The 13,730-nt window shown below is 33.8% G+C and overlaps 2 protein-coding genes across 5 annotated transcripts in view; both read left to right on the top strand.

The window, feature by feature from the left end:
* LOC136037695 (uncharacterized) overlaps positions 1 to 13,730 on the top strand; it is a gene marked incomplete in the record, with an annotated part of 547,833 nt that overhangs the window by 283,036 nt on the left and 251,067 nt on the right.
* Positions 3,795 to 13,730, top strand: part of LOC136037687 (kinesin-associated protein 3-like) — a 107,928-nt gene continuing 97,992 nt past the window's right edge. For 2 of the 4 annotated variants that reach the window (XM_065720440.1, XM_065720439.1), the window contains exon 1: positions 3,795 to 4,121. In XM_065720440.1, the coding sequence (XP_065576512.1) occupies positions 4,120 to 4,121 (2 nt within the window). In that variant the 5' untranslated portion in view covers positions 3,795 to 4,119. The remainder of the gene's footprint in view (positions 4,122 to 13,730) is intronic. The other 2 variants (XM_065720441.1, XM_065720442.1) reach the window with 2 other exon arrangements.

Here is a 13,730-nt window from a genome sequence, read left to right as displayed (position 1 = left end):
TTTGAGTAGTTTTTCAGGCCTAGCTGACTTTCCCTTTATAGCAAATGTTTATTGTTGTGTATAATGTAGATATTTTAAAATAATTGATCATTAAGAAGTCCCTTTTAGTTTTATCAAGTTTTTTGGGTAATAAATGAGTGTTGTCGCTTTTATCTCTTTAGAAACTGTCAAATCTCATTTCTCTCTAGTTTCTCAAGGCTCTCTAGTTTGAATTGAGGGCACTTGGTTGATAGTTTTTGTGTTTCCCATTTTCCCAACATAATTTTTGCATTGTGTTACTGCGTGTCCAGAAGGCAATCTCGCCAGCCTTTTTTAATGGTTAGTCTGGCAAATAGCTGATTTTATTTTTGTGATCTTAGTAGTGACAACCAGCTTTGTCATATTAACCATCAGTGTAGGCAATGCAGTAATGTTGCCTCACAAAAAGATGGTATTAGGCTATACATTAATGTTTTTTTGTTGTTTTTTAGATGCGAAAGAAGCATGGCATGTATGAGGCATTAACAAAAGAGATGGAAGCTTCCGACGATGAGCTCTTCTTTCAGACTTACAGAATGTCAAAAGAGCAGATTTCATTATAACGAACTTTTAAATAAATATCAAAAGAATTATCTAGAAATACTTAAAGAAATTTTCAACTAATTTCGGAGGTTCGAGAAATGTTGTCGCAGCGCCATTTATTTTGAATTGTGTTTCTAATTGAGCAGATTTTCTTAAAAATTAGCCACATGGTAAAGATGAAGTCTATAATTGTTTAGTTCATTCAGGTTTTTTGCAATGTGTTAATATTTGTGATTTGGTAAAATTTATAATATTTAGTTTACCTATTGTTGCTAAAGGGAGGGATATATTAACAGGATAAGCTTGTTTTGGTTTTACTTGGTTGTTTTACATTTGCTGGTTTTTTTTGTCATAGGCATGTATTTTGGGGGTGATGCCTGACGCGGGGATGCCATGGATATTCTGTGGTAGCCACAACACTGTGCTGGGTAGAGAATTTAGAGTGGCGAAACCCTATTTAGCCCAGTGTATTCTCCTGATGAGCCCTTATGTTGGGTGTTGCCTCTGAATGATTTGTCTATATTATTTTTTCTATTATTTGGTAAATGACAACTTATACTTATTGACGACATGACTGCCTGTCCATGGATTATTCTTTATGGTTGATTGTGTGTGGCTATGCTGTTTGACCTATGTGATTGTATGGATGAGTAGGGTTAAGGCCTCATTCAAGTGCTGGTCTATATTAATCACTAATTTAGGAAAACAGTCTTCCTTTTCTCCTTCTGTCTTTTTTTTTTTTTTTTTTGTGTGTGTTTGTGCGGTTGCATTGGTGATTTCTCTTTTCATGATATATATATATATATATATATATATATATATATATATATATATATATATATATATATATATATATATATATATATATATATATATATATATATATATATATATATTTCTATATTCACAGGTGGGACACAGGGACACAGCTACAATGGCGCCAAATGACATACGCGCCCGAGAGGGGCTTGGGGGCGTGAAGCACCCCCACCAACTAGGTGCTGGGGTGGCGAGAAGTGCCACCCCAACAGCTAGTAAATATATATATATATATACATACATACATACTACAATTATATTGGCAGATGGCATAAAAGTTCTGGCGAGTTTGTCAAAATGTTAAAGTTCATGGAGCCTGACGAACACAGAATTTTGCACCCTGTCACAGTATGGTCGCTTTCCAGACCCCCAGTTACTAAACACTATCTTAAGTAATGGGATTGTTTGATAATTTTCTTTTGTACTGAAAGCTTTAAAAAATGATATAAGCCAGCCAGAATTACAGCTATACCCGAGCTGTCACTTATCTTCAAAGCTTATTTTGCTTTTCTCGCATGTATCCGGCCATTTGTTGCTGACCTCAATCGGCTGTTCTGGTGAGAGGATACCCAGATTCACATTTTGTACAGTCGAGTTAATAACCTGTATAGAGCAATTATCAGCCAGTTTGTAAAGGAAAGGTATGTCGGGAAGACAAAGGCACCTTAGATACATCCTGGTGACCCACAGCATTTTTGAGATATGAAAAAAGTAGATTTCTGCAGTCGTGCAGTGGTTATATTTCAGTATATATTATATTTCATTTATATTTCAGCCTTCTAAAACAGTTTGTGTAAAATAAATGATAGAACTGAGAGACGAAATAAGGAGAGGGTTTTTCAGTTCAAAGTTCTTGTCAGCTAAAAACTTGGACAGACAGGAATCAAAGATAGCCATGTCTCCAGAAAAATCAAACTTGAGCATTGTCCCACTACATATCCAGTTTCCAAAGTAAAAAAAGGGTACTTGCATGGAAGGCACTGCTAAAGAATGAAGAGGTTGCTATTTTGCGCTGACCTCAAAAAGTATGAAAGACTGTGATCCAGTTTATTTCTGGCTTAAAATAATGAAGCGATACAATTAGAGGTGAATTTGTAGTATTTTTGTCGGGGTCGGGGCAAGAGGAATCCATATTCAGATAGTCAAGGGGTATGGGATATATAACGATTTTTTTCCTTATTATTGGGGAAGGGCAACTGCCCCTTGCCAAATTGCTCCCCTGGATGTAATAGTTCTCAAGTAAAAGTTTCCAATTCCTGGGCAAGTCATAGTTAAAATGCTCACTTTACCACATTCTTGTGTTTTTGCTGAGAGGGCCTTTTCAGCTGTAAATTTAAACAGAATGACACGGAGAAATAAACTCGGCTTTACTAACCTTTGTGCTTTTCTTGTGCTAAACGAGTCATTACCAGGAACTGAAAATACTCCATGACTATGGTGACAGACCCCAACTAGTAAAATACTGGAAGAAGGTACAGAAGATTTGCAACAGCGAATGCCACTAAGGTTTCCGGATTATAGAGTGATGCTTGATATCAAATTATTTTTCTCATTTTCGATTGGTAGTTTTTGTAGTGTGGAACTTCAAATAACTAAAATATATCTCAAATGTTCTTAATTGGTTGTTGTACTTATATGTAGAACAATATTTGAAAAATTTTCAATTTGTACCATTGTGGTTGCGCTAAACATTGACTTTAAAAGCCAGCTCCAGCCATAAAAATAAAAGACGCCCTTATCTAAATGTTTAAGGTAGTTTAAAAGATAGTGAAAGTCATGACCTATATTGTACTATTTATCGGGTTACTTGAAACTAGACCTTGCAAGGGGAGAGAAGGGTCTTTTAAAGGCATTTTGGAGAAAAATATTATTTCTACCTTAAAATCTTTAATATTCGTTAAACTATAACTCCCATATTCACCTCTGGTATGAGTTTCAATTTCAGAACTTTTTTTCCTGTGTTGTTTGTAGGTAGTAACCTATACTAGAGAGAGGCTACATGAGTGATCACCTCCAGTGAGATCTTCCTAAAAGGGAATAGTGGGATGTGTTATGGAACCTTTAACCAGGGAGACTGCCGCTGTCGGGGCAGCGAAATTGGCAATACCTAAACCTAGTGGGAAAAGGTTTTTGTTGCAGCAAACAAGTAAGCAAAGCTAAAGATGTAAAAAATCATTGTTCGCCATGGGTTAATAGCAAATTTCATCAATAGCTTTTGGCCAATATCTTTTGTAAGAGCATGAAATTGAAACTCAGTTTTAGCCTAGATTCGTATGAATATGATCATTTAGAAAGTGTTTTAGGCCAGTTTCAGGTTCTAAAAACAGTCATAAGTTGTGGAAAAACAACGACATTTTTTCGGCCTGAAGTAATATGTTACTCCGAGAAATTCTTTCAAGTAGTGTTGTGATGAGAGCTAATATAATGTATTAGAAGGAAAAGAAATACAAGTAAATCGAGATGGAAAATGAAAAAAAATGTTTGATATAATATTTTCAAAGATAGTACTATACTTCACCAGCTATCTGTGTGTTGCACTTCTCACAACACACGGTAAATCAATTAGGACATGGCACAATTTTTCGATCATTGGCACATTTTCGAGGGATTTGTGGTGCTTTTGTTTTAAAGTGCTTATTGATGGAAGAAGAAATTGTAGTAGATATTAATAGGCCTCAGGGCACAACCCAGAATTAGCCCAAGTAGAAATACTTCTTGAACAACTGGACCATAACTGAAATGTAAGAATCATATGGTCTTTTTTATATTGGTATGACCTATCGTGGTGATGTTCCAGGCTAGCTACTCTTATTGATCTTGGAAAGAAGGCTAATTAGGTTAGGCTATGTGAAAGAAACTCATAAGAATTGATCCACAGCAAGACAGCCTTAATGATCGACTGGGAAAGCATTCTGAAATGTCTAATTCAAATCTTGATAAATATTTTGCTGTTCATATTATTGAATTACAAATAAATTGACCATACCATTTGATGCCTTTTTTGTGCTTTTTCCAACTATAATAATTGCTTTTGCTGATAATGAGGGTAAAATTCTAGTTAATTGACTTCTTGCTATCTCAGAAATGATTTAAGTTAGGATAATGAAGCTTTCAGGGATGGGTCTACAGGCTAAAGTATGTTCCTGGAAGGTATATTAAAGTACCCACCCCCACTCCTTCTCTCTAGAGGGCCCTGAAATTTGCCTATATGACAGGTCTGTACCTATTGAAATTGGTAAAATTAGAGCAAACAGTATTACTGGCTTTCATATAAAGTGAATGTACCACTTGATGCCTTTTTTAATGCTCTTTACAAATATAATAATCACTTCTACCGGAAATTCAGATTTAAGCACTCTTTGACCTCTTAAAATGGGGGGTTAAAGTATCGCATATATTAAATATGTAAACTAACCACTGCTGTATTTTTTTTTATGTGATTGTGCTGTTGCAATGGTGATTTCTCTTCTCATTAAAATTCAATGTGCACAAACACACATAAAAAAAAGCAATGGTTAGTTTACATATTTAAAATATGCTATGTTTTACCCCCACCCCCCTGGTGTGCAAATATATAACCCAAATTTGTTTCTAAACTATTACAGATTTGTAATGATCCCATATTTAGGTCATTTTTAAGAGGTCAAAAAGTGCTTAAATCTGAATTTCCGGTAGAAGTGATTATTATATTTGTTAAGAGCATTAATAAAGGCATCAAGTGGTATAATCACTTTATATGAAAGCCAGTAGGGTAGTACTGTTTGCTCCAATTTTATCTTGAAATTTTGACAAAACAACATTTTTTCCTTAAATTTCAGTTATTAGTTGCTTTTTCTCTGCCTTTAGTTCTGAAAATGCAATTCCTGTTATTTGAGTAGAATTTTGAGCCATATCAATGTTGTTTTTTTTTTTAATTCTAGGAAATGTATTTGCATATCTTCAAAACCTTATAAAATTGATTTGAGCAAAGTTATGAAACTGAAAACAATTTTTTTTGTACTTCAATTAAGCAGAAGATCTATTTTGCAAGCTTTCACTTTTATAACACACATATTTTTAAAGGTCATCAAAGGTCAGGGCCCTCTAGAGGGAAAATGAGTGGAGATAGTTGCTTCAAAATGCCTTCTTGGGATATACTTTAGTCTGTAGATTAATCCCTGAAAGTTGCATTTTCCTAACCTAAACCCTTTCTGAGATAGCAAGCAGTCAATTAACTAGAATTTTACCCCCACCTCTCTGTACCAATTCAGGGTATAGATTTGCACATTAGAGAGGAGGTGAGGTAAAGTTTGAACCTGCCTTTCACTTGCATCAGAAATTAGCTAAAAAAAACATAAAAAAGATGTTGAGTAGTTGGCTATTTTCACTTTATTTATAAGTCAATAATATGAACAGCAAAATATTTAGGCTACCCAAATCTCTTCAGTAAATTTTCAAAATAATTGCTAGCTTTCTAGCACTTATTTCCTCTCCTAATAATCCATATATCACTAACTGAACATAACTTAAGGGACTTGTGAGGCTTTCTTTTCTTCTGATACAGACAGAATTTTTCTGAATATCATAGGCCTACTAATATATTGGCCTATGACCAAATATATGACATGAGCAAACTCATATATTAGGCCATAATGTATGAATTTGGTTAGTGTCCTTAATAAACACAAATATTAATTTGAGCTCTTCACTAAAATACTTTGGTATTTATCTGTTATAGCAACCCCACTTAAGAATTGGACTACACTGTGTAAAACTGAAGAACAAACAGGTTTCACCTGTATCTATTAAGAGATAGTTAGCTTATCCTTAGTGGAAAATAAGTGACAGAATGTGTTAGACTTTTAGAATTTAGGCTATGTATTTGCACAATAGGGGAAAACAAGTAGCAGGTGACAGAATGCATTAGACTTACAGAACTTGGACTATGTATTTACACATTAGAGGTAAGGGTAAAGTATTTGGACAGCATGAAGTTAGAAAAAAAAGTCTTACTTCATAATATGTAGAATAATTGTAGCTAGCACATTTTGCATGCACACCTTATATACTTTACCCCCCCCTAATTTGCAAATATATAGCCCAAATTTGTTTCTAAAGTATTATATATTCTTCATGTTTAGATATATTTCATTAGGATTAATCTAACTTCTCTTCTTAAGTGGGGTTGCTATAACAGATAAGTACTGCACCTTTCACTGCTTTTTAAATTGTCTGGTTCTACTATTTTTCTTTGTTTCATAAACTTCCTTAGTTTGTTTGATCTTTTCCTCTGTTCTTGAACACTAAAATACCACATGTTTGAATCTTTCTCATATGTCTCCTTTCACTGCAATATGTACATTTTCCACCTTCATTGTAAAAATTAGCTTTATATGCTTGAATTTCAACATTTCCTAAACTTAGTTTAAGTATGATTATTGCTTCCCACTTAGTTCAACATACACTGCTGTTTGAAGTCCTTTGTTTCTTTTCTTCACAACATATCTGTTCATTGAAATGATTTGGTTGTTTTCAAATTGCCTTTTCTTAATAATAGAATAATGTAGATTGGGGGCTAATAAGATAAAAACATGTTAAGAAAAACAAATCTTACTTCATATTAATTGTTACTATAGTTAACACATTTACATATTTAAAGTCATATTTAGAGTATAGATGTGCTGTTTGGTCTAATTTGTTTAATTAAAATGCACATAAAATCCAAGTAATACAAAATCAGGCAGTAAAAACTCTATTTTTGTATAAACACTTCACAAGTTATTCATTCCACCAGGCAAAAGTTCTAAATGTTTCTAAAATATCTATGCTGGAAGTTGCAAGTTTGGTTTACTTGTGTGTTGATTCTTTAGCACCACTTGGACTAAGACATCTTAATATGTTTCAAATGGCTTCAGAATATCATTCATACCCAACAACCCCATCTGAAAATAATTTACTCATATTAGAAATATGTCACAGCCATAGAGGTGCACTGTCCTTACAAACTGTTGGTGTAGAGGTGTGAAACATGTTGCCCAACTATATAAAGGAATCAATTTTGCTAAGTTTGTTCCCAATTTGTTTTTAGAAATATTTTATTGAGTAGATAAGAGTAGTTTGTCTAGTTTTTCCATCTTATGTTTTGTGAACAAGGTATATGCAATAATCTTGTGAAGTGATTTATTTCCTTTCATATGTTGAATTCTCTTATATTCCCCAAGTATATAGAAGAATTGATTGTGCTAATCTTGTTCTGAAGCAAATATTTAAAAATATCTTTTTGAGTAGATAAAAATAATCCTTATATTTTTTGTTGCTTAGTTTTGTTTGTTTGTTGTTTATTTAGTTTTTCTGTTTAATGACATTAGAAAAAGGATATTTTTGTTTGATGATATTTTTGCCAAATTTTTTGTGATATTTCTATCAAATGGTAGATTTTTCAAATCCCTCCATTGGCTATTTATAGCCTCTGGCATGTTGGCAATACAGGAATAAGTGCATGTATTGTTTTTATTTTTTCAATAAGTCGAGTAAAATGCTTGTAGCTAAGTTTTTACTCCTCCTTATTAAATGTTTTTCTACCTTTTCTGACAAATATATTAATTTTTTCAGATTTGGAAAATTTGCATAAATGCAGCACTGTCATTTATTGATTATGGCTGTTTTTCCAAAAATAAAATGGCACCTGTAGTGCAGTATTTTTTATAGCATGTCTTAAGACAATAGCAGTGGTAAGCTAGAATTTGATTTGGAATGTATAAAATTATGGAGTCAGTGAGGAATTTGTGTTATAGCTGAAGGAATAAAGTTTGGAGAGAGTCTCCATACTTAGTACAATCTTTTGTGGTTGCCTCCAGCCCCCTCATGCTTATTGATAAGGAAAAAAAAAATTTCAGCAACTTTTGTATTAAAAAAGTAAGTTATCCCCAAGGTTTAGAACTAGGAGCTTAATCAGGTTTTAAGGAGCAGTATTATTTTCAAGACCCCACTTTTTTTCCCAAGTATGGAATGGTGCTCTATAGATGCGACAAGTGGTAACCTCCGAAGAGAGATGGGTTCTTTTAAAATCTACTTCTCATATGTAAGTGTCTTTTGCATTTTGTGTAAAGAGGGTAATATTATATAAAAATTTCAGCTAGATCAGAGCCCAAAATTTTGTAACCTCTCTCCCTGCTGGGAACTAAGGAGCATACTCCGATTCCATATGACCCAAGGACCATACTTGTGAAATTTTCAAGTTGATCAGCCCAACTATTCCCACATCAATTTCTTTAATTTTTTTTTTCATCAGGATCTACTACCTACACAGTTAATACCATCAACACATTTGTAATAACTGAAGACAAAAACTGTGAAGCCTCCAGCCCATAATGCCAAGCCCTATTGGCCCTCTCCTCGCAAAAAAATTTTCAAAATTATGTCCCAGCCATTTGTGGTAATTTGGAGTGACTTTTAATTCACCAGAACACTCAAAATATTAATGATAACAAGACTTAACGGCAATTTACAAGATATTACGTGTCATTATAAGATTACAAGATGTTATGTGTCCAGAGCTGTGAAATACACGTCAATAACCAATATAATTATTTTCATCACTTTGGCGCTTGCCTAAAATATCTGTTGTCTGCTAGAGCAATTATTTGGGCACTAGATATAAATATCACTTGAGCACTAAAATGAAGCGTCATTTAGGAGCTACAATTTAGAAAAAAAGTAACGTATAGCCTCTTAGTCTTATCAAAACCATGATCTACACTCCAGGATTACTCAATATCTGATTCAATTCTGCTATACTGAATCACAACCAGACCAAAAGTATTGAAGTCATCATGCAGTATTGAAAAAAAAACTACCACCGCTAAAATATTTCTTATTTTGTGCTGGACTGTAAGATGTGCTTCAATAACCATATACATGTCAGTATCATTTTTGCACGTCTTGGTTGCTAGATTAAAAATTAATCGTTCACAATATCTAAACGTCACTAGGGCAATAGACTGAAATAGTCTATGGAAGCAAGATTAAAAACCAATAGGACATTATAATTAAATCCAACTTGGGTGCTAAAATATTATAAGTTTAGGCAATAGAGTAAATTTAAGTTTACTTATAAACTATCATATTAAAAGAAATTGAACTCAAAAAAATAATTGACCATATACAATAAGTGAAAAAGCTATTCACTTTTGTTGACTTAAACTTACAGGTTACATTTGTATTGTTTTCCACTCATGTAAAAACAACATATGTTAAACCTGCAATAGCTTGAATTTACTAATGATGTAAAACTGCTTGACTCAAAACTTTCAAGGATCATTGCTATCTTATGGGGATGACAAATTTTTGTTAGAGGGGGATAGTGCTTAGAAACGTGCCCTAGTGACGTTTAGATATTGTGAACGATTAAATTTTAATCTAGCAACCAAGACGTGCAAAAATGATACTGACATGTATATAGTTATTGAAGCACATCTCACAGTCCAGCACAAAATAAGAAATATTTTAGCGGTGGTAGTTTTTTTTTTCAATACTGCATGATGACTTCGATACTTTTGGTCTGGTTGTGATTCAGTATAGCAGAATTGAATCAGATTTTGAGTAATCCTGGAGTGTAGATCATGGTTTTGATAAGACTAAGAGGCTATACGTTACTTTTTTTCTAAATTGTAGCTCCTAAATGACGCTTCATTTTAGTGCTCAAGTGATATTTATATCTAGTGCCCAAATAATTGCTCTAGCAGACAACAGATATTTTAGGCAAGCGCCAAAGTGATGAACATAATTATATTGGTTATTGACGTGTATTTCACAGCTCTGGACACATAACATCTTGTAATCTTATAATGACACGTAATATCTTGTAAATTGCCGTTAAGTCTTGTTATCATTAATATTTTGAGTGTTCTGGTGAATTAAAAGTCACTCCAAATTACCACAAATGGCTGGGACATAATTTTGAAAATTTTTGAGAATTTTTTTGGGAGGAGAGGGCCAATAGGGCTTGGCATTATGGGCTGGAGGCTTCACAGTTTTTATCTTCAGTTATTACAAATGTGTTGATGGTATTAACTGTGTAGGTAGTAGATCCTGATGAAAAAAAAAAGTAAAGAAATTGACGTGGGAATAGTTGGGCTGATCGACTTGAAAATTTCACAAGTATGGTCCTTGGGTCATATGGAATTGGAGTATGCTCCTTAGTTCCCAGCTGGGAGAGAGGTTACAAAATTTTGGGCTCTGATCTAGCTGAAATTTTTACATAATATTGCCCTCTTTACGCAAAACGCAAAAGACACTTACATATGAGAAGTAGATTTTAAATGAACCCATCTCTCTTTGGAACTGTGGTAACCTTTTAGCCTTACAAAAAAGGGGAAAGATATCTGTTGAGGTGCTTATACATAAAGCGGTTTTCCTAGGTTTTCAAGATCGGCTCAAAACCTATAGTTCAGCGTTTCCAGACATGGCGATTCTAATTTTGCACTTTTCATTTTGGTCTGTCGCCGTTTTTGAGAGTTTTCTAACTCTCCTTCGAAATTACCTGGAATTTGTTGTTGCAAATTCTTTTTGGTTTAAGTTTAATATTGATAATAGCTACCATTCATGGATCATTGTCAAATGGTTATTTAATTTTTGTGAAAACATTTTGTTTTTAAAGTTCAATCCCAACAAAGATTATTAGTAGTAGAAAAATTTTACCCCAGCTTTTGATATATGTAGGTATAAATGATTAAGAAAGAGGAGATGATTTTAGAAAGTTAATGGTAAGGATATATGATTTAATTATGATCTCCGCCATGTCTGGAATGTTGGTTTCAGGGACATTACTTGACAAAATGTTTAACAGAGAAAGGAAGGAATTAGATTGACTGGTCACTTTTGATGAACGGATTTTTTTTCTATCTTCTTCTTTTTCATCAGACGCGGGCTTTTCAGTCGAGACTATTCAGCCCTTTTCCTTTTGACTCACTCTGTGTGGACAGAGCTACTGAGTTGGTTTGTCCTTATTTATCTTGAATCTGCTCATATTTCTTACAGTAAATCTTTTGATACTAGGAGTTGAATAATAATAGAATATACAGTGAGTTCTGTGCTCTGTGTGCAGGTATGGTCAGCGAGACTCTTGGCTGATAGTGAGATTTTGTGGTGTTTGAAGCATTTTAACATTTTACATTGTGGGGTATACTGTGCAGACATCAGCATATTACATTCAAATAGGCAATGGTCAATTGTTTCATTTTTAGATTGCTAGACCTGCAAAGGGGGAAACAGGGAACTTCGGCACTTGAATAAGGGTACTGATCTGAAAACGCCTGAAAATTTAGCCCATTTGATCCAGAACGAGTTCTATGATAAATCTTAGAAAGGTGTTTATTGGGGAAAGGTGATAGGGTTGGATTATTCTTATTTAACAGTACCTCTGGTAGTCTTCAGTGGTAAACATCTCTAATGGGGATTGGTCTCCCACTTGGCTGGTCAATATTTAAAGCATTTTTTGCAATTTCATCTGCCTTATGGTTACCAATTATACAAGGGTGGCTTGGAATTTACTGGAGATTAGTTCCTATACCTCTTGAAGCGAGATTATCAATAATCCTAAAATGTGTCAGTATCCATCTTATACTGAGAAGCTGAAGAGACCAGCTCTAGGCTTGATAAAGAGTCAGAATAAATCATAATATTTTTCAAATTAACAATCATAAATTCATTAACCGTGAGGAACTCTAATGCCATCATTTGGCATTGATCAACAAAAATTTGGAAATGGTTTTTATATGTAATTGTATTAAGCTCGGCAATTTTTTCTGTATAAAAGCAATGGGGGTTTGTTCTTTAGTTCACTTTGAGAAATCAGTGTTTATTATGGGGATTGACCAAATCCATGGGGGAGGTTGGGGGAATGTGGGTGCAATAAATTTTACTGGCACTGGGAATTTCTCCTGGGTATTGGCGTATTCATTTGCAATGCCTCTAAACATATATGGATTTCTTAACCAGTTATACAGGGTATAAGCATAACCCCTTATCTATTAATAAGGGGAGAGGTCATTTTTCTTCTTCTTCTAGGTAGTTCCAGCTAGCTTTAAGTTTGATTGTTGTTTTTACTTTATCTAGAAGAAAATCAACTCTTAGGAATGGAAGTAGCATTACTCTGTACCTTATATATTATCTTACTGTTTTAGGTCTTGTGTTGTACGCTGCAGGCAATGTAGAAAATCTCTTTTCAGTAGTGATGTTTTTGAAAAGCATGATCACACCTCTACCTGTAGTAGTTGCAGTGGCTTAATATTTTTGAAAGAAGATGATCTTCCTGATTCTATATTAAAATCCATAAATGAGGTGCTCTTTTTTTTCTAATCAAATTAAGCGTATATAATAAACAAGAAAAGGTTGGAATGTAACCTGACAACTAGAAAAATATCACGCACAAAAAATGCAGATAGGTGTTTAGTTCTATGATTACTCTATATACATTACAAATATTTTTATCCTGTCTATTAAATAGTAAAAATGAGTAAATAATTTGAGTAAGTAAATATAATAATAAGTGATCCTTCTTTTAATATACAACTTGAGTGGTTCTAGAACCACATGGCTACACTACTCCAGCCCTTAAGTGGCGAGGGGATGGGGTATGGATTTGGTGATCTACTAAATGTAGTGAACAATCATAAAACTGGATGAGCTTCATTCCCTTTGAATTAAAATGCTTGAAAAGTTTAAAAATAAATGCATCACATTTTACAAAAGAGAATTGTCATAAAAAATAATCATATAGAAGGGACAAAATTGAAAAAAAAAAAACAAGCAAGAATGTAACACTTGACGCTGGGATTTGACGTCTAATGCTCTACTAACTGAACTATGGCTCTGTTAATCTAATTCCTGAATCAGCGTCACATGGCATTTATCTAATTAGGCAGTGTTTTTTCAAAATGTGTTTTTCAACTTTTGGTTACTTTGGGGTGAAGTGTGCTCTTTACTAGGTAGCAGCTACTCCTTCAACCATGATAGAAGGCACAAAACCATGATTGAAAATAACACCGAATACAGATTTGCTGATACCGATAAGCGCGATACCAGTACGCCCGATACCGATACACCCGATACTGTGTACAGCCCTTTCCCAAGGGACTATGGAGGGTCTTATCATCACCAAAACCATAGTTGTTAGACCTTTGGACTATGTTGAATAAAAGGTCCATCTCAAAACTTTGATGAGACTACTTTGGAGGAGGGGGGCTAGTTGCAGTGATGATCTTTAAGTGATGATCCTTTTAAGTTCTTGATTAATGGATGTAGTATCTCGTTTGTTTGTTTATTTATAGTATAATTATCGTGATTTGACTTATTTATTTACTTAAAATTCT

This window comes from Artemia franciscana, chromosome 17 (genome assembly GCF_032884065.1).
Source record: "Artemia franciscana chromosome 17, ASM3288406v1, whole genome shotgun sequence".
NCBI classification, from domain to species: Eukaryota; Metazoa; Arthropoda; class Branchiopoda; order Anostraca; family Artemiidae; genus Artemia; species Artemia franciscana.
Note: the sequence above shows the minus strand (reverse complement) of the source record. Positions and strands in the feature narration are given on the sequence as shown.